General features: G+C 43.9%; 1 protein-coding gene across 3 annotated transcripts in view; it reads left to right on the top strand.

Annotated features, from left to right (window-relative positions):
- Positions 1-22,208, top strand: part of TRPC3 (transient receptor potential cation channel subfamily C member 3) — a 403,894-nt gene that overhangs the window by 228,271 nt on the left and 153,415 nt on the right. For all 3 annotated transcript variants that reach the window (XM_075349076.1, XM_075349096.1, XM_075349087.1), the window contains exon 3: positions 11,225-11,410. In XM_075349076.1, coding sequence (XP_075205191.1) covers positions 11,225-11,410 — 186 coding nt within the window. The remainder of the gene's footprint in view (positions 1-11,224; positions 11,411-22,208) is intronic.

Here is a 22,208-nt window from a genome sequence, read left to right on the forward strand (position 1 = left end):
CTTTCCAAGGAGTTGGGCCTACCTGTCTCCACTGTTGGGAGCATCATCCAGAAGGGGAAGGCTTATGGAACTACTGTTAGCCTTTCATGGCCTGGACAGCCTTTGAAAGTTTCCACCCGTGCCGAGGCCAGGCTTGTCCGAAGAGTCAAGGTTAACCCAAGGACAACAAGGAAGGACCTCCGGGAAGATCTCATGGCAGTGGGGACATTGGTTTCAGTCAATACCATAAGTAACATACTCCACCGCAATGGTCTCCGTTCCAGACGAGCCCATAAGGTACCTTTACTTTCAAAGCGTCATGTCAAGGCTCGTCTACAGTTTGCTCATGATCACTTGGAGGACTCTGAGACAGACTGGTTCAAGGTTCTCTGGTCTGATGAGACCAAGATCGCGATCTTTGGTGCCAACCACACACATGACGTTTGGAGACTGGATGGCACTGCATACGACCCCAAGAATACCATCCCTACAGTTAAGCATGGTGGTGGCAGCATCATGCTGTGGGGCTGTTTCTCAGCCAAGGGGCCTGGCCATCTGGTCCGCATCCATGGGAAGATGGATAGTACGGCCTACCTGGAGATTTTGGCCAAGAACCTCCGCTCCTCCATCAAGGATCTTAAGATGGGTCGTCATTTCATCTTCCAACAAGACAACGACCCAAAGCACACAGCCAAGAAAACCAAGGCCTGGTTCAAGAGGGAAAAAATCAAGGTGTTGCAGTGGCCTAGTCAGTCTCCTGACCTTAACCCAATTGAAAACTTGTGGAAGGAGCTCAAGATTAAAGTCCACATGAGACACCCAAAGAACCTAGATAACTTGGAGAAGATCTGCATGGAGGAGTGGACCAAAATAACTCCAGAGATCTGTGCCGGCCTGATCAGGTCTTATAAAAGACGATTATTAGCTGTAATTGCAAACAAGGGTTATTCCACAAAATATTAAACCTAGGGGTTGAATAATAATTGACCCACACTTTTATGTTGAAAATGTATTAAAATTTAACTGAGCAACATAACTTGTTGGTTTGTAAGATTTATGCATCTATTAATAAATCCTGCTCTTGTTTGAAGTTTGCAGGCTCTAACTTATTTGCATCTTATCAAACCTGCTAAATCTGCAGGGGGTTGAATACTACTTGTAGGCACTGTATTACCACCACACAGTGACCAAATAAAACCACGTACAATGGAGAAATACCGCCACACTGTGACCAGACAACATATTATGATTCCTCTTGCTCTAAGAACCGCATCTCTGAAGCCATACGCTACCTTTAGCGGGTATCCAATCAGCCTATATAAAAAATTGGATACAGTGGAAAAAAGACTGAAAAACGACCACCTTTGAGCAAGAAACATAAGATAAAACGTCAAGACTGGGCCAAGAAATATCTTAAGACTGATTTTTCAAAGGTTTTATGGACTGATAAAATGAGAGTGACACTTGATGGGCCAGATGGATGGGCCAGAGGCTGGATCAGTAAAAGGCAGAGAGCTCCACTCTGACTCAGATGCCAGCAAGGTAGAGGTGGGGTACTGGTATGGGCTGGTATCATCAAAGATGAACTTGTGGGACCTTTTCGGTTTGAGGATGGAGTGAAGCTCAACTCCCAGACCTACTGCCAGTTTCTTCTTCAAGCAGTGGCACAGGAAGAAGTCGGTATCGTTCAAGAAAAACATGATTTTCATGCAGGACAATGCTCCATCACATGCATCCAACTACTCCACAGCGTGGCTGGCCAGTAAAGGTCTAAAAGATGAAAAAATAATGACATGGCCTCCTTGTTCACCTGATCTGAACCCCATAGAGAACCTGTGGTCCTTCATAAAATGTGTGATCTACAGGGAGGGAAAACAGTACACCTCTCGGAACAGTGTCTGGGAGGCTGTGGTGCCTGCTGCACGCAATGTTATTCGTAAATCAACTGACAGAATCTATGGATGGTAGGCTGTTGAGTGTCATCATAAAGAAAGGTGGCTGTATTGGTCACTTAATTTTTTGGGGTTTTGTTTTTGCATGTCAGAAATGTTTATTTCTAAATTTTGTGCAGTTATATTGGTTTACCTGGTGAAAATAAGTGAGATGGGAATATATTTGGTTTTTATTAAGTTGCTTAATAATTCTGCACAGTAATAGTTACCTACACAAACAGATATCCTCGTAAGATAGCCAAATCTAAAAAAAAAAACACTCCAACTTCCAAAAATATTAAGCTTTGATATTTATGAGTCTCTCGGGTTGATTGAGAACATACCGTAGTTGTTGATCAATAATAAAAACATCCTCTAAAATACAGCTAATAATTCTGCACACGGTGTATGTATATACAATATATATATATATATATATATATATATATATATATATATATATATATATATATAAATAGATAGATAGATAGATGAAGATATATACATATGTTCTGTGAGCTTTAATCAGAGGTGTATTTACCATATGCTCACTGTGAGTTCCCCAATAACTGGCCCAAGTAGCAAAAGCAGTCGCGGCGTCGTCCATCACTCGTCAGTCAATTGCGTAATTGTCCTGATAATTTGGAGGCAGCTGAGTACTATTTGTCACAGATTGGGGCAGCTGTGGGATATCTGTACGATCTCCCGGGCTGTGATCCTTGACTCGCAGGCACGTGATTTCGGTGGGTTATGGGGATGAAGCAGGACGAATGTTTATACAGAGGTTTTAGAGCTCTTTATCAGAAAAACTAAGTAGTGACAGATATATTTTGAAATGAATCAGTGCAGAAATATAGACCAACCATTTTGCATTGTTAGAAAAGTCTTGCTAAAAAAAGAGTTTGTCTAAGGCGGGCTTTACACGCTGCGACATCGCTAGCAATTTCTAGCAATGTTGAGTGCGATAGCACCCGCCCCTGTCGCACATGCAATATCTGGTGATTGCTGCCGTAGCGAACATTACCGCTATGGCAGGTTCATACGCACATACTTGGTCGGCGACGTTGCTGTGACCACCGAACAATATCTCCTTCAAGGGGGAGGTGCGTTCGGCGTCACAGCGACGTCACCACGACGTCACTAAGCGGCCGGCCAATAGAAGCGGAGGTGCGGAGATGAGCGGGACATAACATCCTGCCCACCTCCTTCCTTCTGCATTGTCGGTGGAGGCAGGTAAGGAGATGTTTGTCATTCCTGCGGTGTCACACACAGCGATGTGTGGTGCTGCAGGAAAGACAAACAACATCGTACCAGCAGCAGCAGCAGCGATATTATGAAAAGGAGCAACGTGTCACCGATCAACGATTTTTGACGTTTTTGCGTTTTTGATCGTCGCTCCTAGGGTTTACACGCTGCGATGACGGTAACGGCGCCGGATATGCGTCACTAACGACGTGACCCCGACGATATATCGTTACTGATGTCGCAACGTGTAAAGCCCGCCTTAGGCTACATTCACACTTGTTTTCCATGAGTCACAATCTGTCGTTTTGAAAAACAACTGAATCCTGCAGAGCTTCAGTTTTTTCTCCATAGACTTGTATTAACAACGGATTGTGACTGATGATCTTGCATTGCATCCGCTATGCAACTGATCAGTCGTGAAATGACTGACAGTCGGGCGGAAGCAACGCAGAATGTAACGTTTTTTGTAGCGTAAAAAAAAGCACTGTGCAGGATTCCGTCGGCATCCGTCATGGTTATAATGGAAGCTTATGGACGCTAGAATCCGTCAGAATCCGTTAAATGACTGATTGCAGCGACGGATCCGTTTTTAGCAACAGAGCATGCTCAGAAGTGGAAATTCCTTTATGGTTAGTACAAAATTCTCTCTCTCTGTCTGTCGGTTGGTTGGTCTCTCTGTGTCGTGTAGTGAAAGTAAATAAATACAAACACCGCAAAATCCTTTATTTCAAATAAAAGACTATAAAACACCCTCTTTCACCACTTTATAAATCCCCAAATACCCCTACAGGTCCGACGTTTTTCGTTTGTGAACCCTCCCCAATCACACCTATTGCCAATCCATATCATACGCATAAATAGCCTGGGTCTCAGCTTCCCATACACGGTAAGTTTTTTAACTGCATGAGAGGACACACACAAGCTAGGGACCCCAACGTAGAGAAATACTTTGGCGTAGTGTTGGGGCTCTATTGCATTGATCAATTCAGTAGCTAAATTTCTCTTGATTCATATGTTCATGGCAGTAATGCAGATTCCATTTTTCACATATTCACTCTTGCATATAGCTATTGGATTTTTCAAGTCAGTATTCACACAGCAGTTTCTGCTATTTCATGTATTCCCCTTACATAGTCACTGGTGTGCATACCTTATCTCCCCATAGTGATGTTTTTTAGGTTTTTGCACCCAGTTCGGACTTAGAATGGTGTTCCAAACGATATTCCTATTTGTAATCCACACGAGGTCCCACGATGCTTTTCAGCTCTACTACATCGGAAGCTGACAGGAGCGGCCGTAGAACACAGCCACTCGCTGTGAGCTCCACATAGCAACTGAAGTGAGTCGCGCTGTCAGCGGTGACGTCATTCAGGTAGTGTGTGCTGTCATGATGGAGGGCGGTAGTGCCTGTGTGTATGCGGTGATGATGGGGGCAGTAGTGCCTGTGTGTGTGCGGTGATGATGGGGGCGGTAGTGCCTGTGTGTGTGCGGTGATGATGGGGGCGGTAGTGCCTGTGTGTGTGCAGTGATGATGGGGGCGGTAGTGCCTGTGTATGTGCAGTGATGATGGGGGCAGTAGTGCCTGTGTGTGTGCGGTGATGATGGGGGCAGTAGTGCCTGTGTGTGTGCGGTGATGATGGGGGCGATAGTGCCGGTATGTGTGCGGTGATGATGGGGGCGGTAGTGCCTGTGTGTGTGCAGTGATGATGGGGGCGGTAGTGCCTGTGTGTGTGCAATGATGATGGGGGTGGTGGTGCCGGTGTGTGTGCGGTGATGATAGGGTTGGTAGTGTCGGTGTACGCGGTGATGATGGGGGCGGTTGTGCCGGTGTGTGCGGTGATAATGGGGGTGGTAGTGCCGGTGTGTGCGGTGAATCTGTCCCATCAGTTGTACCACAATCTGCAATGCATCAGTCACATCAGCAACAAAACTGATTGTGACTGATGCAAAACAACAGAAATGTGAATGTAGCCTTATAGTCCAGGCACAGTGTTTTTCCTGATCACTGAGAGCTATGCAAGGAGGACAACTCTCCTATAGCCCAACACTGATTATTAACCTGATCAAAACAGAGCAGGAGAGGAAGCTACTGTGATCTGTACATCACTAAGGCTGCATCAATGTTGCAGGTATTAACTAGTTCAAGGAACTTTCAGGTCCTGTGATCAGTCAAATGCCTGGAAGGAACTTCAAAATGTGGAAGTATATACACAGTATAGCTGCAGCAAGTATACCGGTATGTTTTGATGTAGCAGAGCTGTGTGTGTTGATATAGTAGAGCAATGAGTGTATATATAGCAAAGCTGTGTTGGTTTTATGTTTTATGTAGCAGTGCTGTGTGTATGTAGCTCAGCTGTGTGTTGTGATGTTGCAGAGGTATTTGTGTCTGTTTATGCAGCTGAGATGTGTGTGTTCTTGTTGTTGTAGAAGAGCTGTATGTATATAGCAGTTATGTGTGTGTAGCAGAGCTGTGTGTGTATGTTATGTAACTGAGCTATATGTGTATGTAGCAGATCTGTGTGTGCAGACGTAGCAGAGCTGTGTGTACCAAAGCTGTGTGTGGTTGTGTAAGAGTAGTCGACTGTTGCTGTCACGTTACTGCCCCTGAAGGCACCAATCACGTTGTGTACTGTAATGTAAAAAAGGTGTTGCTGCTTTTGTAAATACTGTGTTATGTGGATTGTAATTGAATGGAATGTATTGCAATGTGTTCTTGGGTAATGTAATCTGTGATATGTGATCGTGATCTATAATGTATAGCAAGTTTCCATGTGATTGCCAGACTGTAAGTCAAGAAGTAGTTAAGTGTTAGTATTAGCCGACAGTGGGAGGAGTTTGTTGACAAGGAAGGAGACAAGTCCTTTAGAAAGTTAGTGAAGACCCGGTGCGTAACAAAGGCAGACATGTAGTCTGCAGGTTGTTGAGACCGTATGTAGTAGATTACTTGTTGCAAGAGGAGGAAGGAGATCTGAACCAAAAAAATGTGATCCTTGGGTGTTGACTGGAACATCGAGTGGAAACAACAGTGAAGCTAGAGACCGAACCTAAGATGGAGCAGTCCCAGACAATAGGATCCGGAGGACACAACTCTAGTGGCCAGACCCATAACAGTCAAGGTAATGGGTTAATACTGACGAGTGAACATAACTGGTTTGCCCTGGAGGATACTCCCCAATTGTCTGAGATCAGCCGTAGTGGCAAAACCCAATACCTCCTCTTCTAGGAAGAGAAGAGACGTGTAGCTGTAGAAAATAGAGTGATGATAGATAGATGACGTTACCCTCGATGGGTAGGGAAGGCCCCGGGACTCTGCATGGTGGAATAGATTGCAGGGGAGCGCAGGCTCGCTGGGAGCAGGGGGGTGATCAGGTACTCACTCGGAAGGAAAACAGACGCTGACAACGTAGCAAACAAAGTTTCGGGGTGCCGCTGCCCTTTTGGGGGAGCTCGTCCGGGTTCCATCCCCAGCAGCACTGCCTGATGGTCCGGAGCCTGCCTCTGTGCACAAGTTTTAGTAGTGTCTAAGTGGCTCGTAAGCTTGGAGCTGTCCGGGCCCCGCTCCCCACTTTTTGGTGTGAAGGAGCTGTGCTCTCAGGATCTCCCGCTTGGGATTTCAGTGGGCTGCTTTGGTTGGAAAACCCAATCCCCCTCGTTGCAATAGTGCCCCCGATCTGTGAGCTACGTGGGGACAGCCCATAAAGGCCCTATCCTGCGCAGGTTAATTGCCAGATTGCTTGAAGCCTCTCCCCGACCTAGGGTCAAGTACCCCGACATGCTTTCGGTTCCAGACCAGCTATTGTACTGGAGCTGCTGACTGTCCTCCAAGACTAGTCCAGGCACCTGTGATGCCCTGGACTATTCAGGTCATCACAGGGTTCTGCATGCTCTTTTTCTTAGTGCAGGATTCAACCCCCCATGGTTCTGGGTCTGCATCCTGCAGTACTGCCTCCATCAGCATTCACAAATCCTAGTGACACCTTGCACCACACCTGTCAGGTACACCAGTGGACTGCTTAAGCATGAATAGGGCAGTCCACCTAGGGGTCATACAGAGTGGTGGGAGGGGGGAAGGCAGCGAGGGAGAAAGTGCAGAGCAGAGCTGAGAGGCAGAGCAGAAGTAGCTCCCAGTGAGTGAGGAGCTGGGAGAAGGAGCTCCCCAGAGAGGAGTTGGCTCCAGGGGAGCGAAGTGAGAGGAAGCTGCCATTGGAGCTCCCAGAGGAGGAGAATCCTAGGTCGCAGGCAGTAGTTTAGGCCTAAAGGAGACGGACCCCCGGTCGCAGGGGATTAGGCTAGGTGTCGGGACCGGTCTGGTTGGACGGTCAGCAGCCTCGGCCTAATCGCCAGTCTGGGGCCGAAGGCACGACGGGGTACATGGACCCTAGGTTGGGTAGAAGCTGTATGCAACCCGACAATTAACCTGTGGTGGACAGGACCTCTATGGACTGTTCCCACCAGCTCAAAAATCGGGAGCATTAGCGCAACGAGAGTGGAAGGGCTTTCCACATAAGCGGCCAACTAAAATCCCAAGCATGAGCTCCTGAGAGCAGGCTCCTTACTTAGCCACAGTGGGGAGGGAGGCCCGGAAAGCTCCAGGCTGACGGGCCACAAGAGAACATCTAAATTGTTGGTGCTAGGAGAGAGGCTACAAACCACTAAGCAGTACTGCAGGGGACGAGATCCGGATGAGCTCCCCTCGAGAGGCAACGGCATTCAGAGACTTGGTTTACCCTTGTCAGTGTCTGCTTCATTGCTGAGTGAGTACCCGACTGACTCCTGCACTGTGTCCCCGCATCATCATCCAGAGTCCCGGGGCCTACCCCTACGCGTGGAGGGCAACATCACCTAGCTGCCGCACTCCATTACCCCGGGTACTCCCAACGGCAGAGGCGGTACTCCAAATTACCGTACACCACGGGTTTTTGTCACAGACTATATACCTATCCCCTATAAATACCCCCTTTTCCATTTGAGTGTGGCCCCTAGCCCCCGGGTCTGGAGACCCTCGAGCCACGAGTAATCACCACCCCCGGATCTGAGTGGTTTGTCTGCTGCAGGGGTGGCACACACCCGGTCTCAATATCCCGCGACCGGTTCTCCGACTCCTCCGGGTCCAGACCACTGTCTGCAACCCAATCTTCTCCTCCCCGGGAGCTGCACGCTCAATCCTTGCTCCTCGCTGCTCGAGGGCTACCACTCAACTCACTTGTCACCTCTCACCTCCCTGCTTGACCCCTAGGTGGGAGGCCCTATTCCAGTTTAGCAGCCCAGTCGTGTGCCTGACAGGGTATGGTGCGAGGTGTGATTGGGATTCTTGGATGCTGATGGAGGCAGTGCTGCAAGTTGGGAACCCAGAACCAAGAGGGGTTGAGTCCTGTACTGGGAGATAAAAAACGTGCAGTACCCTGTTACGACCTGACTAGTCCAGGGGCGTCACACTAACAAACTACATCTATGGGATAGATGTTTTCTAAAACCCTTTTAAGGCTGCTGAAATTAAAAGCCTCTTTTCCCCTTTCACAATAGCATAGCCTTTTTGGCATTGATAACTACTGTTATTAAAAATGCAATAATTCCTTAGTATCAGAAAAATGTAAGTAAACAGTATTATGAGATGGCATGAAGGCTATTTTGCTGATGTATATCATTGGTTAAATGAATCCCTAAGACAATGAGTCCAAAAGAGGTTGCGAGTGCTACCCATTACACTAATGGTACGTCATGGCCATGGTCCTGGAAGACCTGGAAGAAGGCGTGTGCCTTGAACCATGAACACTTAGGCTATTGAATTCACTCCAGCCGCCATGTGTTTAAGTATTTATGCAATGTAGTTGAAATCTGCTGTGGGAATGCTGCATTTTAGTAAGAAACAGATATAGAAATATAAAATAGATGTTAGGTAATTACTGGAATAATCGGTCTACCTATCTATATCTATTCTACAGAAGAGAGCAATTGTTATCACTAGTCATGGTACTCAAGTAAGATGTAGGAAAGTGTTAAGATACTAAATTTAAAACCACTGAATGCCAGAGAAATCTTGGCTGTATTTCAGAAGACTTGGGATAAGGATCCATGCGAGAGGCGTTCAGTTTACAGCTAAGATGCTTTTTTATATGTGTCATTTGCTGTTGATCTGAGAAGGTCTCTTGAGATTTATGATAGCTCGTTCCTTCACTGAAGTCCAGGATAATGGCAAACAATCTTCTTGATGAAATGACAGCTCTCAGAAGAGCACATGGCTTGTAAAACAAAAAAAAAGAAAAATCTGATAGGGCTGACTTGTTTAAACACAATTCCCAATAATAGAACCTGTAACTTGTCATGACTATCACATTTCATCTTGAAATATGGCTACCAGAAACATGAAATAAGCTTTGTAGAAATTCTTGACGCTAGGTTTCTAACTAATATAAGGTGGGTAATATCCTCTGGCTGTACAGAAATCCCGAGCTTTCAGCAGTCCCCTTCGCCACTTTCACACTCCAAGACCTAGTTCACATTCACGCAGTGCTCTGTGCAGAACACTTGAGTCCGTTTTTGAGCTAATTTTTAAAGCCCATGACTTTGTTCTATGTTAAAATAAACATAATCAGTTACCCTAATATGCCCCAGCGACACCTATCTGCCACTACTCCCATCTTTGCTGACAGGCTGACGCAGTGATGCCGTGACTACAGTGCAGCTAAACACTGTGTCCTTGTGCTAGCTTCTCGTCCGCCCAGTGAATGACTGCAGCAATCTGGCGCTGTACTGAAGACATCACTGCTACCACTTGTCAACAAAGATAAAAGCAGTGATAGAGATTTGACTCTCGAGCAAAAGAGGTTGAGCAACAGCTGAGTTTAATATTGTTACCTAGAGCAATCCAATAGTCACTAAAAACGTCTGCCTGGGAAAACCTTAAAGGGGTTGTCCACTACTAGGACAACCCCTTCTGATTCAATGTTTCCCCCAGGTAAAATAGAAAAGCCTATTCTCACCTTCACTACTTTTCTAGCAGTGCGGGGCTCGTGTTCCCAGGGTTTACGTGACATTGTGACATCACGAGAGACCCATGTCCAATCAGCAGTTACTTCTGTCCCCCTGCCTTCAGACAAAAGAGTTAATCATCAGTTGAGCACTGTGAATGCCACTCACTTCCTGTTGTTTGCTCTTGTGTCTCAAGGTGGGGAGACAGAAGCCGACACTGATTGGACGTGGGACTCACATGACGCCATAACGTCATATGACGCCGGGCACACGACTCTCGGCACTGCTGGAACCACGCCGGCCATGGAAGTGATTATAGGTTTTTTTATTTTACTTGGGGTAAACATGTGGAATCTGAAGGGCTACATGAATGTGTGCATTCATGTAGCTAAGTAACAACTCTGTCATTATTGCTAAAGCTGGCCACACAAATAAATGTATGTTAGTTCTAAAGATGAGTAATTAAGTTTGCAGGCACCTGGTCCATAGACCACACCAGTGATGGTACCAGATGGGAGACTTATGAACTAGATACTACCTGCTAGAATCCTTAGGTTGCTTCTGAATAGTAGGCCCAACGTGATATCACACGCGTCAGGCCCAAAAATCTGAAAAGGTGACAGCAAGTAGGAGGCAGTTTGCGGGGATCACATCCATCCAGCCATGGACTACTGACATGGCCTCTGGACTAGTGACCTGCAAATTGATTTGCTCATCTTTATTTTTGACCCATAGATGAATTAGGAAAAAAAGTCACCCTCCATACATGACAATCTTCAGTATACACAAATATTAAAAAACATAAGAGACTTCATACATTTTGAAATAGTTCATTTTAAATATAGCATTGAAATGAATATTAGCCAGTTATTCAAATATTGCTTTCTTATGAAGCCAAATAGTAGATTTGTCGAAATATGTCTGGTGTAATAAATGACTTTTTCGTAAATGCCATAGACAATGAACTATAAAAAACTCCTGAATAAATTTGTTGTTATTTGGAATACTTTTATTATGTTCGATCAAAAAGGAGTGAAAGAAAATTTTATTTATTCACTTTAGAACATTTGCAATGTTATGTATTTTTGTATGATTTTCAGAATGACTATCGTAAATTGTCTATGCAATGCAAAGACTTTGTGGTTGGAGTCCTTGACTTATGCCGGGATTCTGAAGAGGTAGAGGCTATCCTGAATGGAGACGTGGACGCTGAACCAATGGAATCCCAGAGACATCGACCTTCACTGAGCCGAGTAAAACTGGCCATTAAGTATGAAGTCAAGAAGGTAGGTAGTGAACTATTCCCTGTACAGAGTTTATGAATGGATATATAGATACATATGTGCAATCAAAATGATTCAACTCCCATTGCAAATTGAGTTTATTGCCAAAATGTTCTCCTTTTCTGCAGTCATTTAATACCTGAAAAGTGAAATGTCAAAATTATTCAATCATTTCATAACAAGCATTTTTATTTAGTATTTGGTAGAGCCTTTTTGGCTGTTATAACCTGCTGTAGATGTAACCAGACACCAAATTTGTACCATTGTTCCTGTGGAATGTTAGTCCATTTCTCATGGACAATGGTCACTGCCTTATTTAAGTCCTACAAGTCATTTTTTTATAAAGTATAGTTAGGTGACTATGACTTCCACTACATAACGTCCAGAACTTTTTCTGAAACCAAACCTTTGTGGACTTCAAATTATGCTTGATATCATTGTCGTTGTTGGATGGTTCATTGACTCTTACATTTCAGCTTCCTCACAGAAGACATGCTCTTACCCTCCACAGACTGCAAGTTTAGCATAACAGAGAAAGCAAATAATCTCCTATCTTAACTTTATGGTCCACTCTTTTGCCTTAACCATACTATTAATATACAATCAAACGTCAGAAAACCCCTAGACAGTCTGGGTATTTGATGTGGTTTTATCTCATAATTAGTTAGTTTCTTGATTAGTTGCACCATTTTAGAAATCACCTGACTTAAAATGTGTGCTTTTATGAAGTATTCAGTTTATGAGGATGAATAATTCTGAGACTACAGTAGTCATTAAAGTACCACTCGAGGTATTTGGGTTTTTTTTATCGTTGGAGTGGCACTTTAAATTTAAGCGCCCTGTCATATACTCACCTTCCAGCATTTTCACTATAAACCGATGCTGTACCGGTCCCAACTTGTGACAGTAACTTTTGACTACCGGAAGTCAGAAGTTATGTCACATGCTATCACTGCATCTCTATGAGAGCTAGATCGAGGCCAGAACAAGGCTCTCATAGAGTTGTTTTTAACTGTGATTCCGGCACGCTCCATGAAACATTTGAGCGTGCTAGCAGGTCACAAATCTGATATGGGTGTGATAGTGGGTGAAGCTAAATTTAGAGAAATTATTAGTTATATTAATTCTGTGGTGGTACTGCATTTTCTCTAATTTGAATGTTTTATTGAAAACAGCATAAAGATTGTACACTTTGCTAATAAATCTCATTTCCAACAATTTTCATTACAACTGTATTATGTAAGAAAAAAGAGAAATCTGAATTAAATCAGTATTTGATGTAACCACCCTTTGCCTTCAAAGCAATATTACGTCTTCTAGGTACACTTGCACACAGTTTTTGAAGGAACTCAACAGTGAAGATGGTCCAAACGTCTAGGAGAACTAATTACAGTTCTTCAGTGGATATGAACTTGTGCAAAGCCTTTTGTTTCTTCATGTAATCCCACAAATAATCAATAATGTCGAGATCAGGGCTCTGGGGGCCACATCATCACTCTCAGAACTCCTAGTTCTTCTTTACACTAAAAATAATTCTTTCAAATACCTGCTGTATGCTTGGGCTCGTTGTCTTGCAATACTGTTGGACATCTCACAATTTTGAAAGGAAGTAAACATGTCTGTCTTTCATCTGCTGCACTAAGTTTCCTTGGCTAACTACTGTGTCTACGATCCGCAATGTTGCCATTTCTTGGTGCTTGTTCAAAAAAGCTTGAGCAGCACATCTTGAATCCCCAGTCTACTTTAAAGGAAACCTGTCATCAGAAATTTTGCACTAAACCTAAAAGATTCCCCCTCTGCAGCTCCTGGGCTGCATTCTAGCAATGTTCCTGTTGTTTATGTGCCCCCTTTCTGACCAAAATAAAGACTTTATAAAGTGGTACCTTTTTGTATTCAGATCTTGATAATGGTACACGGGGGCGGGCTCTCTGGTGGCCGTTAGTCTGCCTCCCTGTCGCTTTAGGCTGTCCCCCATTGTGCAATTTCAAAGAGGTGACGTGAGGTAAGCTGGCCAGCGCTTGCGCAGAACGGTGGAGGCGGCGGTGAAAGCGCGACCACGAGATTATGGGCGGGTACTTGCTGATGAAAATCACAGCGCCGCCCACAATCTCGCACATGCGTAACACATCACCAGCGGTCACACTGCACATTGCACAGTCCCGCGAGAGTGGCACGGCGCATGCGCGAGATTATGGCCGCCGCCTCCACCGTTCTGCGCAAGCGTTGGCCAGTTTACTTCACGTCACCTTTTTGAAATTGCGCGATGGGGGACGGCCTAAAACGATAGGGAGGCAGACTAAGAGCCACCAGAGAGCCCGACCCCGTGTACCATTATCAAGACCTGAATACAAAAAGGTACCACTTTACAAAGTCTTTATTTTGGTCAGAAAGGGAGCACAAGAACAACAGGAACATTGCTAGAATGCAGCCCAGGAGCTGCAGAGGGGGAATCTTTTAGGTTTAGTGCAAAATTTCTGATGACAGGTTCCCTTTAACATCTTTGCCTGGGAGACACCTTGCTGATGTAGTGTAACTACCTTATGTCCTGTTGCTGTGCTCAGTCTTGGAATTAATACTGTTTTCAAGGGAGAGTGGTCACGCCAAATATTGGTTTGATTTAGATTTTTCTTTTGTACATTCACTTTGGATTTTGTTAATTGATAAAAAAAAAATCTATTAACACTTCTATTTTTTAACCCCCTTCACACCCAACTACTGTATTTTCTGTTTTTCGTTTTAATTTTTTACTGTTCTTTCTGCCAAGAGCTATACCTTTTTATTTTTCAGCTACTATTTCAATATGAGGGCTTATTTTTTGCAGAACGAGTTGTACTTTTGAATGAAACCATTAGTTTTACCATATAGTGAGTGTATTGAAAAATGGGGAAAAAAAATCCAAGTGCATGTTTATTATATGGTAACCTGGCATTATGATTCCCCAGGTCAGAACAAGTTTATAGACACCAAAAATGTATAGTTTTACTTTTATGTAAGTGAAGAAGCAAAAAAAAATCAGAAGTTTGTCAAAGAAAAGAATAGTGCTTTTCTTGCCATTTTTAGTGTTCTCATTTTTTGGGATCTTGGGGCTCATTGATGGCTTATTTTTTGTGTCTTGAGCTGGCGTTTTTAAATGATACCATTGTTGCATAGATGCACTGTTTTGATCATCTGTTATTGCATTTTAATGCAATCTTGCGGCAACCAGAAACTGTAATTATGGCATTTGGAATTTTATTCTCACTACTCTGTTTATCAATCACATTAATTTATTTTATATTTTGATTGGGCATTTCTGAACTCTGCAATACCAAATAAGTGTAATTTTGTTTTATTCTCAGTAGGTCAAAGGGAGGAGATTTGAACTTTTAGGTTTTTTACTTTTTTATATTTTTTTTTAAAACTCTTTTTTCACTTTATATACTAATTTTAGTGTCCCTTAGGGGACTTTATGACTGTATAGTCTGATCATTTCTCTTGATTAGAGCGATGCCTTGGCATCACTCTGATTAGGAGAAATACTGTGTTACTGTGAGTTCCGGCGCTCTGCTGGCATTCACAGGAAACACATCATTATTTGACCCCTCGCTGCCATGCCAATCCATTGGAGAACAGCGCAATCCCAGCCAGAGCGTGTTAGATTAAGCTGTCAGAGTTTGACAGCGCGACCTAAGGGGTTAACAGACATGTGTGGAATGAATATCCATCTGCGCCTGTTAGCCACATGTGTCTGCTGATCAGCCATGTGAGCCCGCAGTAACCAGGGGGAGGCGACCTAGGATGTACATATAGGTCCTATGTTGTGAAGGGGTTAAAGCAGAATTACTTTGCAGCATTTGTTTCCAAACCTGGCCAAAACTGCACAATATACTTACAGTGCAGCATAAATACATCCCCTTTAAAAATGAAATTTTAATCAATATCTCACTGAACACAACATCAGTTTCCAAACTTTTGTGAGTGTCATAGATCATTAGATCATTTTTTTAACCCATAACATGAAAGTAAGTTTAGTAATGTAACTTTCATTACAAAATCTTCAGTTTTACTCAAATTAGTTGAAGCAAAAATGAATACACTCCACAACAAAAACAATTAATTCTTGTTTTTTGTATAACCTCAATGATTTTTAAGAACAACAGCACCAAGTCTTCTAGGCAAGGAATGAACAAGTTGGAGACATTTCAACATTTATCTTTTTCTGTTCTTCAAGAACGACCTCTTCCATAGCCTGGATGCTGGATGGCGAATTATGCTGAAAATGTAAAAAATATTCTATGGATGATATTATTTACATAGATCTTTTTGGATAACCTGGTACAACAATATCATTTTTATAAGATCATATGATATATTATGATAAGGTGTTCTATATATCCACATCACTATACACTCTCAATTCTTGTTACTTAGCTTTAACAATGACATAGCTAACGAGATATCGCTGAGGTCACGGAATTCGTGACGCACATCCGGCCTCGTTAGCGACGTCGTTGCGTGTGACACCTACGAGCGACCGCTAACGAACAGAAATACTCACCAAATCGTTGATTGTTGACACGTCGTTCCTTTCCCAAATATCGTTGCTCATTTTCGACGCAGGTTGTTCGTCGTTCCTGAGGCAGCACACATTGCTACGTGTGACACCCCGGGAACGACGACCAACAGCGTTCCTGCGTCCTCCGGCAACGAGGTGGGAGTGACGTGAATGCGGCTGCTCTCCGCCCCTCCGCTTCTATTAGTGGCCCGCTGATTGACGTCGCTGTGATGCCGCAGAAACCGCCCCCTTAAAAAAGAGGTTGTTCGCCGCCCACAGCGACGTCGCTAGGAAGGTAAATCCGTTTGACGCGTCCTAGCGAAATTGTTCGCCACGGGCAGTGATTTGCCCGTGACGCACAAACGACGGGGGCGGGTGCGATCGCTAGCGACACTGCTAGCGATGTCGCAGCGTGTAAAGTGGCCTTTATTGGTTTCTAATCTTGAGGTGTGTTTTACCTTTTGGTTCTATTATTTAGTCATAACCCTTTTTTTGCCATCAAAATGCATAACACAGCCATTGTTTCCTCTTGTCCTGCTTTTATTCCCATCATGTTCTCCTTAGCCTTCCCATCAGGCAGCTGTTATAAAATGTTGCTGTTATTTTTAAAGATGCACAGGAGGACTTCAAGAAACAAAAAACATGAAAAAGCTATTTCCAGTAATCTTTTTTTTTATTGAAGAAACCTTTTGCTTTCAGTACAAAATCTTTAAAATGCTGTAAGCGGAAAAGGAACACATAACACATCATTACTGTTCACTGCGAGCAATTTGCTCATTAACACCATTTTATACTGATTTTGTCAGAAGCTACTTCTTAATGTAAGTGACATTTCAAGTGTAAAAGGTGGATTGACTGACCATAGTGGTTCCAAAATAGCAGTAATTAAATCAAGAAAAGCTGTGAATATTATTACAGGCCTAATTATCTCACATCTTTCCCTTTTATAATGCATAGAATACGCACAGCTGTTACAACATATCATGTTTAATAAATGTTAAAAGTGTATCTTTTATGATACAGATGTGCTCTAATCATGCTTTAAACCAAATTATTAACGGGTTAAAATTGGTACTAATATGCATTTCAAAGTGCTTATAATTAGGGATGGGCAGACTTGCAGATAATCGGGATCGGCAGATCTGACTGGGTTAAAAAAAAACCTATTTCGGCCTGGGATTGGTCCCGGATATCTGTCTGGATGCCGGCCCCCATATAAGTCTATGGGGACCAGAATCCGGCAATTAAAAATTGTGTTAGAAGAGATAGGGAGATAGGAGCAAGCGGGCTGTAGTTACCAAGGCTCTGGCATGGCTGTATCTGCTTCTTGGCCGCTCATTCACTTCCAGGGTCACTCATTACCTTCATTGAAAAGGTACTGCTTTCCCCACCCAACGGTGTCTGTGATTGATTGCAGTCAGATGCGCCCCCACCCTGCGTGGCAGCTGACTGCTCCCAATCACAGAAGCAAATATTTGGCATACGGTCCCCCCATTTTATTATACCCAGCACGGATAAAGCATATGGCTACAGACTGGAGCCACCCAGCCGTGCGCTTATCGTGGCTATGTATCAAAATAAATGAAACCGCGTGCTTTTTTTTTTTTTAAAATTAAAATACATAATTTAAAAACCAGCATGCGGTCCCCCCAAATTTTGATACCCAGCCATGATAAAGCCCAACAGCCTGGGGCTGGTATTCTCAGGCTGGAGAGACCCATGGTTATTAGGCCTTCCTCCCAGCCTAAAAATAGTAGCTGCAATCAGTAGATACGACAATCCCAGCACTTTACCCAGCTCCTCCTGGTTGCCTTAATGCGGTGGCAATCGGGGTATTAAGGGGTTAATCGTAGCTCACAACTGCCATTAAGCCCTAGATTAGTAATGGAAGGCATCTATGAGACCCCCCTATTATTAATCTGTAAGTGAAAGTAAATAAATATACCGAAAAACATCCTTTATTTGAAATAAAATAATCTTTTACCACTTTATTAACCTCAAAAACACCCCTGCAGGTCCAACGTAATCCACAAGAGGTCCCACGATGATTCCAGCTCTGCTACATCTGAAGTCACAGTGCACGATCATGGAATATGACCGCCCACTGTGGACTTCAGGAGGAGACTGAGCCACAGCAATGGGCGGATTTTTTCGGTGTTTGTGTTTATTTACTTTCACTTACAGATTAGTCATGGGGGCGTCTCATAAACGCCTCCCATTACTAATCTAGGGCATAGTGGCAGCTGTGAGCTGACATTAACCCCTTATTATTCTGATTGCCACAGCACCAGGGCTATCGGGAGGAGTCGAGTAACGTTCCGGGACTGTCACATCTAATGGATACCGCAATCTTGGGCAGCTGCAGGCTGCTATTTTTAGGTTGGGGGGCCAAATAACTATGGGACTCCCTAGCCTGAAAATACCAGCCCCCAGCTGTCAGGCTTTATCATGGCTGGATATCAAAATTGGATGAACTGCGTGCCGTGTTTTAAGTTATTTATTTAAATAACTAAAATAAAAAAGCTGTATGTGGTTTCTCTTATTTTGATACACAGCCAAGATAAGAGCACGGCTGGGGGCTGCAGCCTGAAGCCGTATGCTTTATCTGTGCTGGGTATCATAACATGGGGGGACACTACACCAATTTTTTTAAAATGTATTTATTTTTACTGTACGATAGTGGCCCGCAGACAGGGTCCGTGATTGGAAGCGTCAGACGCTGTCACACAGGCTGGGGGCAAGTCTGACTGCAACCAATCACTAACGCCGGTGGATGGGAAAAACAATTCAGGGCCCGAGACTCGGGTATCTTTGAACCCATGCGGGTCTGGACTTTTACAGCCCAGGTCTGCCCATCACTACTTGTAATACCAGACAAAACTGGTTATCTATCATCATAAATCCTGTTGACCTCATTAGTCTTGGCCACAAAGCCCAAAAGGACTATCTTCAAGGGGGAGTTGCTGAGAGATAAGTAGCCAAGTTAACTGGCCCATCGTAGACAGTGAAAACCTATCCATAGTTACCCCGAGAGGACTATACACTCCAAGGAACCGCTGTTGTGAGTAAATTAGGTGTGCTTAGAAAAATGTTATTTTTTTGAACAGGACAATTATTAAATTAAAGGAAAACGTAGTTGTGAAATTGGACAAAGTGTTACAGAAAGGGTGCAGAGGAGGAAACAGAAACCACCATTGCGAGGGCTCACGTTATCATTTTTGTTAAAGGGGCTGTTGTCCTAGTAGTGGACAACCCCTTCTAATTCCACATTTTCCCAAGTTAAATTAAAAAAGCCTATACTCACCTCCTGTACCGGCGCAGTTCCAGTGGTGCCACGGCTCACGTGCCCGGGGCTCATGTGACGTTTTGATGTCACATGAACCCCGCATCTAATCAGCGCCAGGGAACCAAGTCCTGTAGAAGGGCTCATACCTGTCATACAACGAGGAGGTCAAATCTTCTATTTGTAAATGATCATTAACCCTGGAAGCCCAATTAGCCAAAGTGGGAAAAGCACCAGACTTACATTTCAGGGGGATGCATGACCTAGCCTCCATCAGCAAGAAATGCAGCAACAAATATTTATAAGAGGAGAACAAGGATTCCAGCAGTTGTAGCAGGAACAACTCCGGACCCAGAGCCTGAGTTGTTCCAGTCACATGTCTGTTTACTTCTCCAACTCCAGTCCAGAACCTGAAGATATGTACAAAGTCCACCTCCACGCGCCCACACCTCCAACAGAGGGGATCCATTCCAGGAAACATCTTGTGTAATCTGGATGAGACCCTAAACCACCACGTCAAAAGTTTGAAATTAGATTCCTGGAGCCTGGAGCTTATCGAAGTTTTGTGCGCCAGCAGCAAGATTTTACTACTTTGGGCATCTGTCAGGGAAAGTCCCACGTCGCGCTCCCACTGCAACAGGTACCCCTTGGGAGGGACGTCATCCGGATTTGCTAGCATCCAGTATACCTGAGGGAGTGCAGCAACACCTCCTCCCCCTGGCAAAGATTTTTGAACTCCATAGGACGGCTCACGTATTGAGCATAGTCAGGTAGGGAGCTAAGGAAGTGTCTAAGTTGCATGGATCTCCAAATTCCCAACAGTAGTACCAAACAGTCTTTAATGGCCCTAAGCAAAAGCCAGTCCCCTCCCGATTCCAAGTGACAGGCACAAAATCTTCTCCCCATAATCCGTCGGTGAAAAGCAGGATCCGTCAGGCTGGGGCAGAAGTCAGGGGAACCAATTATAGGTGAAAGTGGAGAGGGTACAGGCAGCAGCCTACGAACCAAGCGCTTGGAGCAGCACTCCAGAGTGATGCCGATAGTGGGGTGATGTCTTAGGATAGGGAAGGGTAGGTTCGATATCCATGGAGCTATGGAGAGATGGACCTCGGAGAAGCTCTGCTTCAGAAATACCCAGGGCTTTACCTTGTAATGGTGACACCAATCAATAACTCTAACCATATGTGAAGCCCAATAATAAACCTTCAGATCAGGGATTCTCAGGCCCCCCTTTTTCTTGGATCTGCTCAGCAAGGAGCGAGGGAGCTGAGTCGGTTTGTTGTCCTAGATAAATTTAGTCTGGAAGGATGCCAAATCCTTAAAAAAGGAGTTGGGAATCCTTATTGAGAGAGCATGGAGCAAGTGTATGATGCGAGGAAGAACATTCATCCTGAATATGTCACATCTCCCAAACCACAAAAACAAGCATTTAGCCCATCTTGCGCAGTCCTCACAGACACTCCAGAGGAGGGGGATGAAGTTTAATTTGAAGAGCAGATTGGTGTCCACCACCAATTGAATCCCCATGTACCTTAGGGACTAAGTGGCCCATTTAAAGCTGTAGAGTGACTGGAGTGAAGCAACTAAATCCTGGTTTGAGTCACATTCAAGGCCTCTGACTCAGTCATATTAATTCTGAAGTTGGACAGGGCAGAATATTTTTCAAATTCCCGAAGCAGATTAGGTAGAAAGACCCAAGGATTAGTGAGGAAAAAATAAAAGGTAGGCTAAAATTTAAAAATCAGATGTTTTAACCCGGTGGCCAGAAATATTGCTATTACCACTAATGTGACACAGAAGAGGCTCCAGAGTCAGTACAAATATTAGGGGGGAGAGGGGACACCCCTGTCTGGTCCCATTAGCTATGGGGAACTTGACTGAGAGGAGGCCATTCACCCCGACCGCAGCAGATGGGACACTATAAAGGAATCCTATCCATTTCAACATGGTAAGGACTGTTGATTACCAATATATTTAACACAATAAAGCACTGGCAATTAAAAATTAACTTTTAATATTTATTATTAAAATATATAAACCAAAATGTGACACCCAATTATTAAAATACCACAAGGTGTTAGCATAACACTATATAATGATTTTCAATTGGCAGCTCAACATGCCTCTCACACTATAGCCTCCAACTCCCCTGATGAATCGATAAAGAGGAAATGCGTCGGGAAGGAGGACGTTGAGTGATTCTGGGTATTGCCTGGGGTAATGTGTGGTGTGTGATAATCTGCCCCCATCATTTGGAAGGTAATACCAGTATAATTGATTTGCGGTGGGGTAGTTGGTAAGCATAGATCCCACCGCTACCAATGACTGTAATTATTTAGCACTTTATCCTGTCCAAGTTGCCCTTTTTTGAAAATGTCCATAATGAATAAACTTATAATATAGTCATTTGCTTACACCCAAATTGCACACAGACACTTTATAAGAGCACTTTCTTTGGGCAAAAGTGCAATTATGAAGGAGCGGTTGCTCACTGGTTGCACAATGTCACTTTAACACTGTTGTTTTCTATGGCCTTGCAGGGTGAAATAATTGCATAAACTAAGGGCCTTGGTGAGAAGAAGGAGATTGTGATTGGTGGACAACCCTGTATTTATCCCTTTTCACATCTGATTCCTTTGTTCTTATATAGTGCTAACAACTTGTGGTATTATAATAATTGGGTGTCACATTTTGGTTTATATATTTTAATAATAAATATTAAAAGTTAATTTGTAATTGCCAGTGCTTTATTGTTCATTTCAACATGGACCTGCCCAACCTCACCGCCCGTAAGACTACAGTTCATAAACATCCAATTAAATCGATCAAAAGCCTTTTCGGCATCTGTAGAGAGGAGCGTCATGGGCAGCTTCTCAAGATGGGCTTTGTGGACCGGGTTCAGAGCCTTAGTCATGTTTTCCCTTGCTTATATCCCCTCCATGAACCCAATCTGGTCAGGGTGGATGACCTCCCCCATCAAAGGT

This window comes from Anomaloglossus baeobatrachus, chromosome 1, assembly GCF_048569485.1.
Source record: "Anomaloglossus baeobatrachus isolate aAnoBae1 chromosome 1, aAnoBae1.hap1, whole genome shotgun sequence".
NCBI lineage: Eukaryota > Metazoa > Chordata > Amphibia > Anura > Aromobatidae > Anomaloglossus > Anomaloglossus baeobatrachus.